The 14,175-nt window shown below is 33.8% G+C and overlaps 1 protein-coding gene across 1 annotated transcript in view; it reads left to right on the top strand.

Annotated features, from left to right (window-relative positions):
* The window catches only part of PRKD3 (protein kinase D3), a 73,073-nt gene that overhangs the window by 38,766 nt on the left and 20,132 nt on the right, over positions 1 to 14,175 (top strand). The window contains exons 6-9 of the mRNA XM_031466845.2: positions 4,059 to 4,248; positions 7,277 to 7,354; positions 10,514 to 10,697; positions 12,075 to 12,198. Of these exons, the coding sequence (XP_031322705.1) occupies positions 4,059 to 4,248; positions 7,277 to 7,354; positions 10,514 to 10,697; positions 12,075 to 12,198 (576 nt within the window). The remainder of the gene's footprint in view (positions 1 to 4,058; positions 4,249 to 7,276; positions 7,355 to 10,513; positions 10,698 to 12,074; positions 12,199 to 14,175) is intronic.

Consider the following 14,175-nt stretch of genomic DNA (forward strand, 5'->3'; position numbering starts at 1 on the left):
ATGACCCCTTGATCCTTAACAGTATTCCAGTGAGATGGATTAGTAGATCTGTATACCATCAGACAGTTGGGACTCAGAATGGTCAAGTGACTTGACTGAAGTGACATAGCAAATTAGTAAGCAGTATTAGAATTGAACCCAGATCTGATTATTTAAATCAGTGACCTTTCCTAATAATATTGTACCCCACAAAGATAAATGTAATAGATAGAGAGGAAAGAAATAATTACCTTACTCATTTGGTACTACTTTAAATGACTTCCATCCATAGGTTGCAGTCTTGACATTTAGTTATTTCTGTAACCCCTTTGGTCTTTTTATATTAATAGCAAAATCAAACATTTGGACTGTTGTCTTGACACCCTTGTCACAAGATTTTGCTAAACTGAAGCACCAGAGTAAGGAGCTTCTGAAATTCTTTCACAAAAATCCTGTATTTCCATGGGGTGGGTATAGCTCAGGGACGCATACATGCTTAGCATGCACAAGGTCCTGGGTTCAATCCCCAGTACCTCCATTAAATAAATCAATGAATTATTCATCAATCAATCAATCTTAGTCTAAAAAATTAAAAATAAATTAAATAAATAAAAATCCTGTATTTCCATATTGCTTAGCCCTACTATGAGATTTTAAAAATAGAAGAAGAGTGCTGTGGCATTAGAAACTGAGAGCAAAGAGTTATTATATACATATGTAAAAGCTTGGGAAAAGATTGGTAATAGAAAAGTTAATGCATTTTATACATAAACTGCACTGGAAACTTAGCTGGGATTGGGAACTGAAGGATAAGACATGTTGTTTTGAGAATCCCACAAGTATTATCCATGTGTCTGCCACACCCACTGAGTATTACAAGATTAGGAAATAGCAGGACAGAGCAGATGAGTAAGGTATTAAGTTTTAGTTCATTCGTTTTTATTTTATCCTGAAGATGAAAATTCCTTAGGAAGTATAAGAAGTCTAGTGGCATGTTTGAATTAGTTATATTGTGCAGAGTATTTTAGAAAAGCAGAAATTGTAGAGTGGGATATCTCAAGGTTACTTTTGTCAGTCAAAGCATGCAATCTCAAAAATGAATGTGTAGTTAGAGACGTGCTAAGAGCTCATGAAGGGAAATCAGAGGGAAAGGAGAATGGGAAAAGAGGACACTTTAAAGGAATGGAGGAGACAGCAGTGAGGAGGTGGGAGCAACCTCAAATCTGAACCAAGTTTGGGGAAAAACTCAAAAGTTCTCACTTGCCAGTCTTCATCCTGGATGCCTGACTAATCCTCACCACAGTCCTGGAACATATAGCTGTTATCCTGATTTCATAGATAAGGAGCGAGGAGGAAAAGTTTCTGAGGAGTCAAGATATTAAACTTCACTGACTGCTGAAATAAGAAAAGGCAAGTTGGGAATAGAAGCCTTTGAATCTAACTCTGAGGTTGTCATTGTCTACATGTAAGAAGGTAGTTTCTGTTAGTGTCTGAAGTCAGTTTAAAGGGAATCAAGTACAGATATGGAAGAGCAGAAGATAGACTGTTCACTGAATTTGTTTGAAATGGGACCACTGAGAATAGAGAAACCAGAATTGAACGATGGCTATTCGGAGATGAGAGAGACCAATGTTCATTGCATACATTTGGGAAAATTCTTGAGGGGACAGGACAGAATCAAGGTACAAAGAAACTGTTGCGTCTAAGTGTACATATTAAAGTGGAGATGTTTCTTTCACTGAATAATATTACAAAGTCAAATGTATATAGTTAGGAAATTGCTACCTTTAAATTCTTTTATTGTCTTTGTAATTATATATAGCTGAGAGTTGGCAATATTTTATAAATTTTGGGGGGAGAAATTCCTTCAGTCAGTGTTCGTTTAAACAACCACACTGTGGAAATAATCAGATTACTTTTAGAAAATTTCTGGCTCACATGAATAAGAAAGAAGTAAGAATTTAAGCTAAGCAGTAATTTGTAAAAGGGGACATTAAAGCCAGGTAAGCAAAGAACTTTCACTCAGTTCTAGTTACTCTAATCTCACTGGTCTCATTTTAACCAAATGCTCTAGATAATTTTACCAACATCCTCCTTTCTCCAGATTTTGATTAAGTCTGCCATCCCCTTCCTGCCCTCCTCCCTCAATACAGTGGTGAGCCGCTGTATTGATGAGATTGTCGTATATGCCCAGGTGTGCTGAGACAGGGAAAAGGTTAAAAATCACTGGACTGCCATATAGAAGACTTTGGTCTAGGTCTTGATTTTAATACTAATGTTTAGGATTATTAATCCTTTTGAGCATATTTTTTTCATATTTAAAGTAGGGGTAACATGAATAACTTCTTGTACGAGATATGAAAAATTAGGTGGTTGCTTCAGGCACAGCCCGCTGAGTATTTCCTTGCACACATGCTGTATACCATGTCCCTGGTACCCTGATCCCAGCAGGATTTGACAAAAAGGTCCATTGGCGTATGAAGAGATCTGTTAGGGAAGTTCTTCCTTACAGGAGTACCCTATATATTTGATGACTGGCTAAATCAGTCTTACTCCATAGTGTGTGTTTTAAACTTGAGACAAACTGAAAGTGGTAGAAGCAGGAACAAGAGAAGCATGGTGTTGCATCACCACTAGACTAGGGAGCCAGGGATGAGCAAAGGCCTCAGACATCCACTTCTAGTTGCCACCGGCTGCTTCATCAGCTCTGTAGAATCACGGTAGTGTTCCTTTTGCTGAAGGTGCTCTGTACGTGGAGGCGGGGTGGGCCAGACCAGAGCAGGACAACTGAAGCATGCAAGTTTGGTTTGGGTTTTAACATTCTTTTCGTACTTTCCTTAAACTTCTTCATAATTTGCTTTAGAACATTTCTGGCTACAGGTTAGTGAAAAGCTATCCATCAGAGACTGTATTTGTGTTCTTTTTATATAGTATTCTCCTCCATTGGTCTGTCTTTTTCTTTTTCCTTCGTTTCCTTCTTTCTGCTTCAAAAAGGCCTTTTATTTTCTCCTCCCTACATTTCTCCTGTACACTTCTTTGTCTCTTGGTTTCTTCTGCTTTCTTTGCTTCCATTGGTTGAATATGCCAATGTAGCATGCTTCAACTCAGAGTTAACAGTCATTACTGGTTATAGGAGGCAGTTCTGACAGTAAAGGTGCAGGCAGCTACAACAAAATCTGTAATACATCTAGATGGTAGGTAGGTATTTGGATTTTGTTCTTGACATGAACTGTATTCATTTTTGTATCCCCGATATATAGTATAGGGCCTGGCCTACAGTAATCAGTGAATGTTGAATGAATGGGATGAGCCACATTGATCTGACTGTAATCTAATTTGGTTATTTCCTTTGTATACATAGAAAGGTCCATAGTTTAAAAATCCACTTATCCCTCAGATTACATAAAAAATTTTAACTAACACTTTCTTTACTTTTCGTTTTTGCTCACCTGAGAGAAAAAACCCAAATAATTAGAAAATACTTTAAATATTAAGGAACTTCTTAAAGCATAATTACTAAGGGTAAAATTGTTATAGCTTTTCATCTGCCATCATTTCATCATTTATATCATCATCATTAATTAAACTTAGATTTTCACATACATACTTTAGTATTTGTTAAAATAAATTTGAAAAACTAAGACTTGTTTTGAAATATTTTCAGACGTTATGTTCAGCATGAGCAGCAGTAACACTTTCTGAATTTACTTTTCCTGTGATTAATTTCTTGGTAAGGTTTTTGAAGGGATTTGAAAGTGTCATAAATTCATTTTAAGATTTTTGTTTTTTATTTGCAAAATGCTGTCTGTGCCTGGCAAATAATAGTTAATCAGTGAATATATGTATGTGAGGATGAAAATCTTTTTTTTTTTTTTTTTTTTTTAACACAATAGCAAAAAATTCTGCACTTTTCTCATTCAAGGGCTGGGAAATTCAGCTTCCAAAGGAAACTGCTGAGATCCACATTTTTAGATTTTTGGCTTTAGTGTTTGAAATAAATGACTTTTGTGGTCAAGTATTGCTCTTAATACTTTCTTTTTAATACTGACTTACACTTCTGGAAATTACTTATGTTTTAGTCACATGTTCAAGAACCTAGTAAGAGAATTCCTTCTTGGAGTGGTCGCCCGATCTGGATGGAAAAGATGGTAATGTGCAGGGTAAAAGTTCCACACACGTTTGCTGTTCACTCTTATACGCGCCCCACAATATGTCAGTACTGCAAGCGGTTACTGAAAGGCCTTTTTCGCCAAGGAATGCAGTGTAAAGGTAGGATTGGATGTTTTTCTTAAGTAAAATTCATATCTTTTTGTTAGCCAATGTAGGTTTAAAATATTTTTATTTCAGAAGCATTAAGCAAATAAATTGGTCTCATAGTTGTTAACTTAGAAAAGAAAAAATACACATACACAGGTGTTTATTAACGACGACTACTATCCACAACATGTGTATTGTGTACCAGGAACTATGCTAAACAAAAATTAGAATGTAAAAGGAAGAACTAGAATTTGGATCTGTAGGTGTGGCTGCTTAACACTTGGCAGTATGGAATGGTTAGTGAGCAAGTAAGCTGATATCTGAGCTTAAGTCCTTTTGATTCCAGAGCTAGACACTACCGAAAATACAAAATAATACTTTCCTGTTTCCGTTAAATATTCATACATGCACACGTATTCCAAGAGTTTTTTGTTTTTGTTTTTAATTATGTAACTATCAGAGCTATACAAAAATTGTCATTCCAGATAATAGTTACACTGAAATAGACAGAATATATTAGAAGCTACTGGAATTATAGTGGGTCACTATGGGGAATTATAAGGACCATCCATATTTGGATGCTAACCCAGAACACTATCATAGTATTCTAAAAACATCTCTTAATGAACTAGGTTTTTTAATAGAGTAATGGGATTTTTCCTATAGTTATATAATGTTTTAATGCTTTTTAAAGATGATTTTATCTTTTTGTCTCATAGCTTCTCAACAGTAATGCACAATTATGTGAAAACCAAAGCAGAGAGTTTAAATGTGTTATTAGGCTTTGAGCCAGGATAGGGTATAAGTAATCTGTCTGTAATATTATGTACTTATTTTTCATCTGATTACTTTAACAGTTCTTAATACCATACTTTTTATATAGAACTATTTATGGAATTGAATTACCTATTATCTAGGTAAAACATTAGAGTTGAGGTCTTTGCAACAATAAATCCTGCTAACAATATAAAGCCAAGTAATTATATGTAGATTTAACTTGAGCATATAAGAAAACTTTCCTTGGCATTATATGGCTACACAGGAGACCATCAAATAGAGAACAGGTTGTACATTTGTTGCCAGGCATTTAATAACCATCACACAGGCTTAATGAAATGTTGAAATTTTATTTCAACAGCTTACTTTTGAATATGAGTTAATATATAAATTAATACTTTTAAATACCAACAGAAAAGTGTATTGGCAAGCAACCACTAAGGAATGTTTTGGGAAAGAACATTAAGAACAGATGTACAAATTCTAGCCAACAGATAATCTTAGTCAAGGTAGTAACTGGTGCTGTTCTACTGAGCAGAATGGAAGCATTCTAAAACCATGTGCAGAAAAGTACAGTATTTTATACAGAAACTAAAATATATATGTAGATTAATTAATTTTGAAATAAAACCAGTTAACTCTGCCACTCTTTTATTAGTTTAACTTCTTAGAGTTCTGAAAGAATAATGTTTTATGCTTATATTGGTTTAGAAAGAAGCAGGTTATACTTCTATACAGCTAAGCTGTTTTAGTTATCCATCAAAAAATTATAATTTACTTCAGTGATTCCTATATTTTTATAATATGAATTAAGGTATTTAAAAAGCAAAATAGTCATTTTCATTCAGTTGTCAAGCTACGGAAAAAAAGAAATAGTTAAGATAAAACAGTTACGCTGAATCATTTGAGAAAATACACATTTCTAAGAACAGCTATTCATTCTTTCATCTGTTTATTTTCTACTTTGTTACATTAAAATTTCAAGTCTGCTTATATAAGCATATATAAAGTATAAGAAATAATTTGTAAATTAATTAAAATGTGGGTAGGAACACAGAGGGGTAGAAATGCCTGTAATTAGAACCTACATACTTGCTACAGGTGGGCCACAGATTTGGTTCTACATTTGAAAGGGAAAATGGAAACCTTGTTATTTTCACAATTTGCAAGCCTCATGAGAGATAAAGAACGAATTAATGATTTAATGTATGCAAGATATTAATACTGTATATGACTTTTCCTAGGTCCTCTTATTTTAAAAGACATTATTATATAATGTAAGTTTTATCATCCACCAAATTATTAATTTCTTGGAGCTTTTCTAATAATGACCTTTTACCCTGTGCTTTTGGCACAGTACCCAGAATTTTCTTGAATCACAAGGGTTACAAAATTACTCTTAAGTCAAGACATGAAATGATTTTTACCTAGTTATTGCTGGTAGAAGTATTTCAAAGGTAGTGTTTAGACAGTAGTTACAGCAGTGGGTCTCAATTTCAGTGTTACCTAAAGAAGATATTAAAGCACACATTTCATTTCCCAGCTCCTCTCCCAGAGCTGCCAATGTAGTGTTCAGGAGTAGGGCCCAAGAATGTGCATTTCTATCAAGTTCTCAAGTGATGCTGAAGCTGCTGATCTGGTGACCACAGTTTGAGAACCACTAAGTTATACAGATGTACTGAGCAGCTTGGACCTGACTGACAGATCTGCAATGCTATCAACTCTGAGGTTCTTGCAGGCTGAAGAACCATTATGTACTGCAAGTGAGAGCTCAGTCCTTCCTTACAAGGTTGTATGGGAAAGCCCATAATTCCTAATAAATTGTTGTAGAATTGCAGTCTCGTTTCTGCTTATGCACCAGGTCCTATTAACTAGGAATTGAAAGTAAGTGCCTGACATATGTTGGAAAAGAATTTAATCAGCCTGAGAAACTCTTAAGGAGGATGTGGAAAGAAGAATGTGAGGTAAAGAAAGGAAACATGGTGCTGCCAGCAACATTTTGGCAAAGCGTTATACAAATAGTATAAAATGTCATTTTATAGATAAAGAAACTGAGCCCTGACGGCTTGAACAACTGTTAAGAAGTTGTGTCAGAGTTTGAAATCAGACCCTTAATCTAATACCTGGGTTCTCAGTAAAGGAAAACTTAATTATTTCATCATCATTATTAAGAATACTCTGTGTGAGTAAAGAAAGTCTTTAACCATATTTGTTACTGCATGACTTTTTTACATAAATTAATAAGCTGAGTATTTTATTTTAGATTGTAGATTCAACTGCCATAAACGTTGTGCATCAAAAGTACCGAGAGACTGCCTTGGAGAGGTTACTTTCAATGGAGGTAAAAGTCTTTCTCTTAATTTCCATAAAAGATTGGAAGAGATCAGTTTTTTTGTATATTGTCTTTGTATAAGGTTATATTTGTGTATTTTATTTACTTTCTTAACTCTGGCCTTTTTTCAGAGATCAGGAATGGTACACTTTTATTAATTATGCCTTCTTGTCTTCCCCTTAACAACGTACCACTGTAGTCTTATATGGCCAGTCGTGCTGCATAGCTTCTTTTATCTTAGCCATAACAAAACTTATTTTAAAACCCTGCTGTTGTCCCTAGAACTGTTTCATAGTTCTAATAATTATTGACTACAGCCAGGCACTGTTCTAAACTCTTTACATATATTGACGTTTAAACCTAAGAAGGACCGTTTGAAGTAAGGACTTACAGGTGAATAAACTTAAGCACAAAAACATTAAATGAATTGCTCAGGAAGTACAACCAATAAGTGGTAGAGTTGGGATTTCAGTCCGTAAGTTCTGGCTTCTTAGTCCATATTAACCTTTAGAACTGTTGTACTATCTCACTTTTTCTTTCTCCATCAAATAATCATTAAACATTTTCTCTTTTTTGCCTATTTTTTCTTTTCAAGATTATATTAATCACAGTGATTACCTTTTTTAAAAGTAAATAGTAATGAGTTTAAACTTTCAGCATAATTTTTCTTTAACATTTACGTGACTAGTAAAAATTGAATATAAGTAGTTTTATAGGAGGAAAAGCATCAGGAATGAAAATTAAAGTCCTTAAGAGTTTACATTTTCTCTTATGGCATGTTTTCTGTGGTTGCTGTGTAACACAATTGACAAAGCATGTCTGGTTTTCTCATTTCAGTTACTTCGAATGCAGTTTTTCTATATGACTGAAGCCTTTTCTAGATTTATATAGTTTGTGTATTTTTGTACTTTTCTACCTTTTGACAAATGGATATGAAATACTGTTTATTTTAATTTAATCTGTATGTTAATGAGTTTGAGCATCCTTCAACTGTTTACTGATTATTTAGGGTTTTTTCCCCCTATATATTGCCTATTTACGTGTTTTGTCCATTTTTCTCTGTTATTATCAATTTGCAGGAGTTGTCAGTAGTTCTACTAAGTCTTTGTCAGTTTTATGTGATACAAATACCTTCTCTCGGTTGTGATTTATCATTCTTAAGCAGCTTTATTGAGAAATAATTTGTATACCTTACAATTTACACATTTAGTTTACTCACAGAGTTATGCAGCCATCACTACAATCTAATGTTAGAACATTTTCATCACCCCAAAAAGAACTCCATATTAGTCACTCACCATTTACTCTTTCCCATTAGCCCCTGGCAACCACTAAATCAGCTTTTATCTCTATGTCTGTGTTATTTTGTCTCTATGTTTTTGTCTATTCTAGACATTTCATATAAATGAAATCATACAATGTGTAGTCTTTTGTTACAGATTTCTTTCCCTTAGCATAATGTTTTCAGCATTCATCCATGTTGTAACATGTACCAGTACTTAATTCTTTTTTATTGACAAACAATATTCCTCTACGTGAATATACCACACTTATCCATTCACCAGTCAGTGGATATTTGAGTTTTATCCACTTTGGGGTTATTACGAACAATGCTGCTATGAACATTTGAGTGCAGTTTCTGTGAGCATGTTTTCATTTCACTTGGGTAGCTAGCTGGTAGTGGAATCACTAAGTCATGTGGTAACTCTGTGTTTAACATTTTGAGGACTGCTTAACTGTTTTTCAAAGCAGCTGTACCATTTTACATTCCCACCAGCAGTGTGTGAGGACTCTAATTTCTTATCTTTGCCACCACTTGTTATTGTCTGCCATTATGATTATGACCAGAATCCTAGTGAGTGTAAAGTTATGTCTCATTGTGGTTTTGATTTGCATTTCTGATGGCTAATTGATATTGCACATCTTTCTATGTACCTATTGGCCATTTTTACATCTGCTTTGGAGAAATTTCTATTCTGGTCCTTTGCCCATTTAACTAGGTTATTTATCCTTTTATTATTGAGTTGTAGCAGTTCTTTAAATATTCTGGATATAAGTCCCTTGTTTGATATATGATTTGCAGATACTTTCTCCCATTTTGTGGACTGTCTTCACTTTCTTCAGAGTATCATTTGTGGCACAGAAGTTTTTAATTTTGATGGAGTCCAATTAATTTTTTTCTTTTGTCACATATTTTTGGTGGGGTATCTAAGAAGGCTTTGCCTAACCCAAGGTCACAAAGCTTTACTTTTATGTTTTCTTCTGAGAGTTTAATAGATTAAGCTCTTTTTCTTTCCTTTTTTTTTTTATTGAAGTAAAGTCAGTTTACAATGTTGTATCAATTTCTGATTTATAGCATAATGTTTCAGTCATACATATGCATACATATATTCCTTTTCATGTTCTTTTTCATTATAGGTTACTACAAGATAACGAATAAAGCTCCCCATGCTATCCAGTAGAATTTTATATACAGTAGTATCTGCAAATCTTAAACTCTTAATTTATCCCTTCCCACCCCCTTTCCCCCAACTGGTAATCATAAGTTTGTTTTCTATGTCTGTGAGTTTGTTTCTGTTTTGTAAATAAGCTCTTTTTGTCATTTTTTAAGATTCTACATATAGGTGATATCATACGGTATTTCTCTTTCTGGCTTACTTCACTTAGAATGACAATCTCCAAGTCCATCCATGTTTCAGTGTAGATTAAGCTCTTACATTTAGGTCTGTGATCCACTTTAAGTAAACTTTTTAGTTTAAGGAAGGCATCCAGTTTTATTTTTTTGCATGTGGATATCCAATTGTCCTAGCACCATTTATTCAACAGATTATTTATTCTTCCTTCATTGTATTTTCTCAGACCCTGTGGGAAATCAGTTGACCAGATGTATAATAGTGGTGGCTTATCTTTTACTTGGCTTCTAGTATCTTTTGTCATATCAAAATTTGAAACTCTAAGTAATCAAATTAATTTTCTGCCTTATGGTTTGTGCATTTCATATCATCCTAAGAAATATTTTCTTATCCTGAATCATAAAGATGTTTTTCTATATTTTCATTTTTAAGAATTTTAAAACTTTTTTTTTCTCACATTTAATATACTGTTTCTGTTTAGGTGTATTGATATCCCATTAATATAAAATTCTGAATTCATTTAAAACTTTGCCAGAACCTTCCAGTCTGGGAACAGATACAGATATACCAATGGATATTGACAGTAGTGACATGAACAGTGATGGTAGTCGGGGCTTGGATGACACAGAAGAACCGTCTCCCCCAGAGGATAAAATGTTCTTCTTGGATCCATCTGATCTTGATGTGGAAAGAGATGAAGAAGCTATTAAAACAATCAGGTAATGCATATGTATTGCAAGCTACTTCAAAATGCAAGTTCAATCCAGGAGATCTGTTAATAAAGAACAAACCACATTTCTTTAAGTGGAACCTAAAATCTAATTAAACGGTGGCTAATTCTTTTACATGCACCACAGTATTTTTCTGAAATATATCACTCTTGCCATCTACTCAAGATGGGAAGATTTGAGAATCCTTTTTTCTTAAAGAGAAGGTCCTTTATAGTCTATGTCTAGCTGTGGAACAGCCACCACAAACTGCCAGAATGGAGCCACTACTTAAAGCTTCCTGTTTCTTCACACAAGCAGATTACCTGATGTTAGAAACACCAGTAAGAATCTGTACCTGAGAATGTTGCACAAAAAGGATAGTGGCGAATTTGGGGACAGTTTTCATATTACCACAATTAATCTGACTTATTTGCACTTTGTAAAAATGCTGTTGGACTATAAAACTTTCATGTATCCTCCTGTGTTTATAGAAATACAGTATTTTGTAGATACGGCCTATGTAGGATGTACTACTTTGTGATAAAATGTTGACATTTTAGCAGGTTTTGTTTTTCATTGGCAACAAAGAGGCATTTAGAGAAAATAGATCATATATCAGTCTCACATGACTGAGTCATCTTTATTCCATTTGTCTTATCATTAAACTACAGCTACTATTATCATCGTCATTTTAAACTAAAACTCAGTGTTTACCCAATTTGGAGACTATTAAGAGAATTTAGCTAGTTTCCCAGTCATAGGTACTTTATAATTTAAGAGAAAGTATTTAACTATTTGAGATTCAAATTGAAAAACTGTTTTTCACACACATCCCCCAAATTATTTGTTGTTTTTGCTTTCTTAATCAATATCCGTAAATGAGTTCTCTTTCAGTATCTTCTACTATAAGTACTTTTTGCTAACAACATGAATAGTGGAATTTGACATTTGAACCATGTGAATTGAGGTATAGATATGCTTACTTTTTGCCTCGTTATGAATTTACTGATTTATCTTGCTGCCTAGGGCAAGGAGATTCCTCAGCAGAAGTCCCAAATGAGACCCTCTCCCAGGCTCCAGATTTTCCATTTGGGGAGGATTCTTGCTGCTCTCTTCGTTGTTTTCTTATATCTTGTGACCCTCCAGAAAATATTGATGACAAATAATGATGACTTACAGTAGAATCTTGGCCTTTTATAAATTAACTATGTATCATCATAACAGGATTAATTTATTTTCTTCTTAAGAAGAAAAATTGTTTGTCTTCCTAAGATATTTTAAAGAATGTTAGCCTAATTATCTTTCAAAAGGCTTGAGCAGCTTACAATATTTATGATTTTTTTATTGAAATTATAAATATTTGCATAAATTTTAAATATTTTTTAGTCCATCAACAAGCAGTAACATTCCACTAATGAGGGTCGTCCAATCCATCAAGCACACAAAGAGGAAGAGCAGCACGATGGTGAAGGAAGGGTGGATGGTCCATTACACCAGCAGGGATACCCTGGTCAGTAATCACAGATGTTTTATTATGGCAGTGAGACTTTGTTATCTGCTTTGTTTTCTGCATTTTTTAAATCAGAATGAGAATGAGATATATATTAACGCATCATAGATATATATTAATGCACACTGAAACTGTGGTTACATTTGTAAAGAATTTTTTAAAGGTGGAATATTTAATGTATTATTTTTATATACTGGTAGAGCAATAGAGATTCAGAAAAGGTCTGGATGTACAACACCAGATGTACAACCCATGAAAAAAAATGGCAACATTGGACTTTATTATAATTAAAAACTTCTCTGCAAAAGAATGAGAAGACAAGCCATGGGCTACGAGAAAATATCTGTGAAAGAGACATCCGATAAAAGATTGTTCTCCAAAATATACAAAGAACTCTTAAAATTTGGTGGTAAAGAAACAACCTGATTAAAAAGTGGGCCGAAGCCCTTAACACATACCTCACCAAAGAAGTTACACGGATGGCAGATAAGCATATTGCTCCACATCACGTGATCAGGGAAATGCAAATTAAAACAATGATATACCACTACACATCTGTTAGAATCCTAATATCCCAAATCCTGAAACCCAAAATCCTAAACACCAATAACACTAAATGCTGGTAAGATGTAGAGCAGCAACCGGAACTTTCTTCGATTGCTGGTAGGAATGCAAAATTGTTTAGCCAACTTAGGAGGACAGTTTGGTAGTTTCTTACAAAACTAAATATGCTTTTTTCATATGATTCAGTAGTTGTACTCTTTGCCATTTACCCAAAGGAAAACAAACTTACGTTCACACAGAAACCTACATATGGAAATTTATAGTAGCTTCATTCATAATTGCCAAAGCTTGAAAGGAACAAAATGTCCTTAGGTGAGTGGATAAATAAACTGTGGTACATGCAGACAATGGAATATTATTCAACACAAAGAAGGAATGAGCTATCAAGCCATGAAAAGATATCTTAAATGCATAGTACTAAGTGAAAGAAGCCAGTATAAAAAAAGGGTTACATACTGTATGATTCTAACTATATGACATTCTAGAAACAGCTAAACTATGGAGACAGTGAAAAGATCAGGGGTGAGGGCAAGTAGGGATGAGAACACAGGATTTTTAGGTCAGTGAAAATACTCTATATAATATAATGATGGATACATGTCATTATGCATTTATCCAAACATGTAGAATGTACAGCACCAAGAGTGAAACATAGTATAAACTGTGGACTTCTGTGATTATGATGTAGGTTCTTCAGTTGTAACAAATGTACCACTCTGGTGAGAGATGTTGACAATGGGGGAGGCTGCACATGCGTGGGGACAGGGGCATAAGGGAAATGTCTGCATCTTCTTCTTAATTTGTTAAGAACCTGTAACTGCTCTAAAAAAGCAAAGTCTTTGTTTTTACATATCTTTTAAAACTTATATTAAAAAAATTCTAAATGGCAAAAAACAAAAGCAAAGACAAATGACAGACTGGAAAACATATTTTCAACTCATTCTAAACAAGGATTAATTCCATTATATGTAAAGAGTGCCAACAAATTGATAAGAAAAAGACTACCACAACACAATAGAAAAATGGGCAAAGAATATGAGCAGAGTTCATAGACAAGGAAATACAAATGACTCTTAAACATAATATCTTGATCTTATTAATAAAAAAATTCAACTTAAAATTTTACCAAAATACCAGTTTTTACTTATCAGTATAGCAAAGATCAAAAAGTTTATTAACAAATGTGACAGTGAATAAATGTATGTTCATGTATAACTGAAAAATTGTGCTCTACACTGGAATTTGACGCAACATTGTAAAATGACTATAACTCAATAAAAAATGTTAGAAAGGTTTATTAACATGCTGCATTAGTGCAGGTTTGCATAAACAGGCACTCTCATGTTGCTGATGAGACTATAAATTGGGTCAAATCTTGTGTAGGGTAATTTAACACTGTCAGTAAAATTACAT

The sequence above is a fragment of the Camelus dromedarius genome, chromosome 15, assembly GCF_036321535.1.
Source record: "Camelus dromedarius isolate mCamDro1 chromosome 15, mCamDro1.pat, whole genome shotgun sequence".
NCBI lineage: Eukaryota > Metazoa > Chordata > Mammalia > Artiodactyla > Camelidae > Camelus > Camelus dromedarius.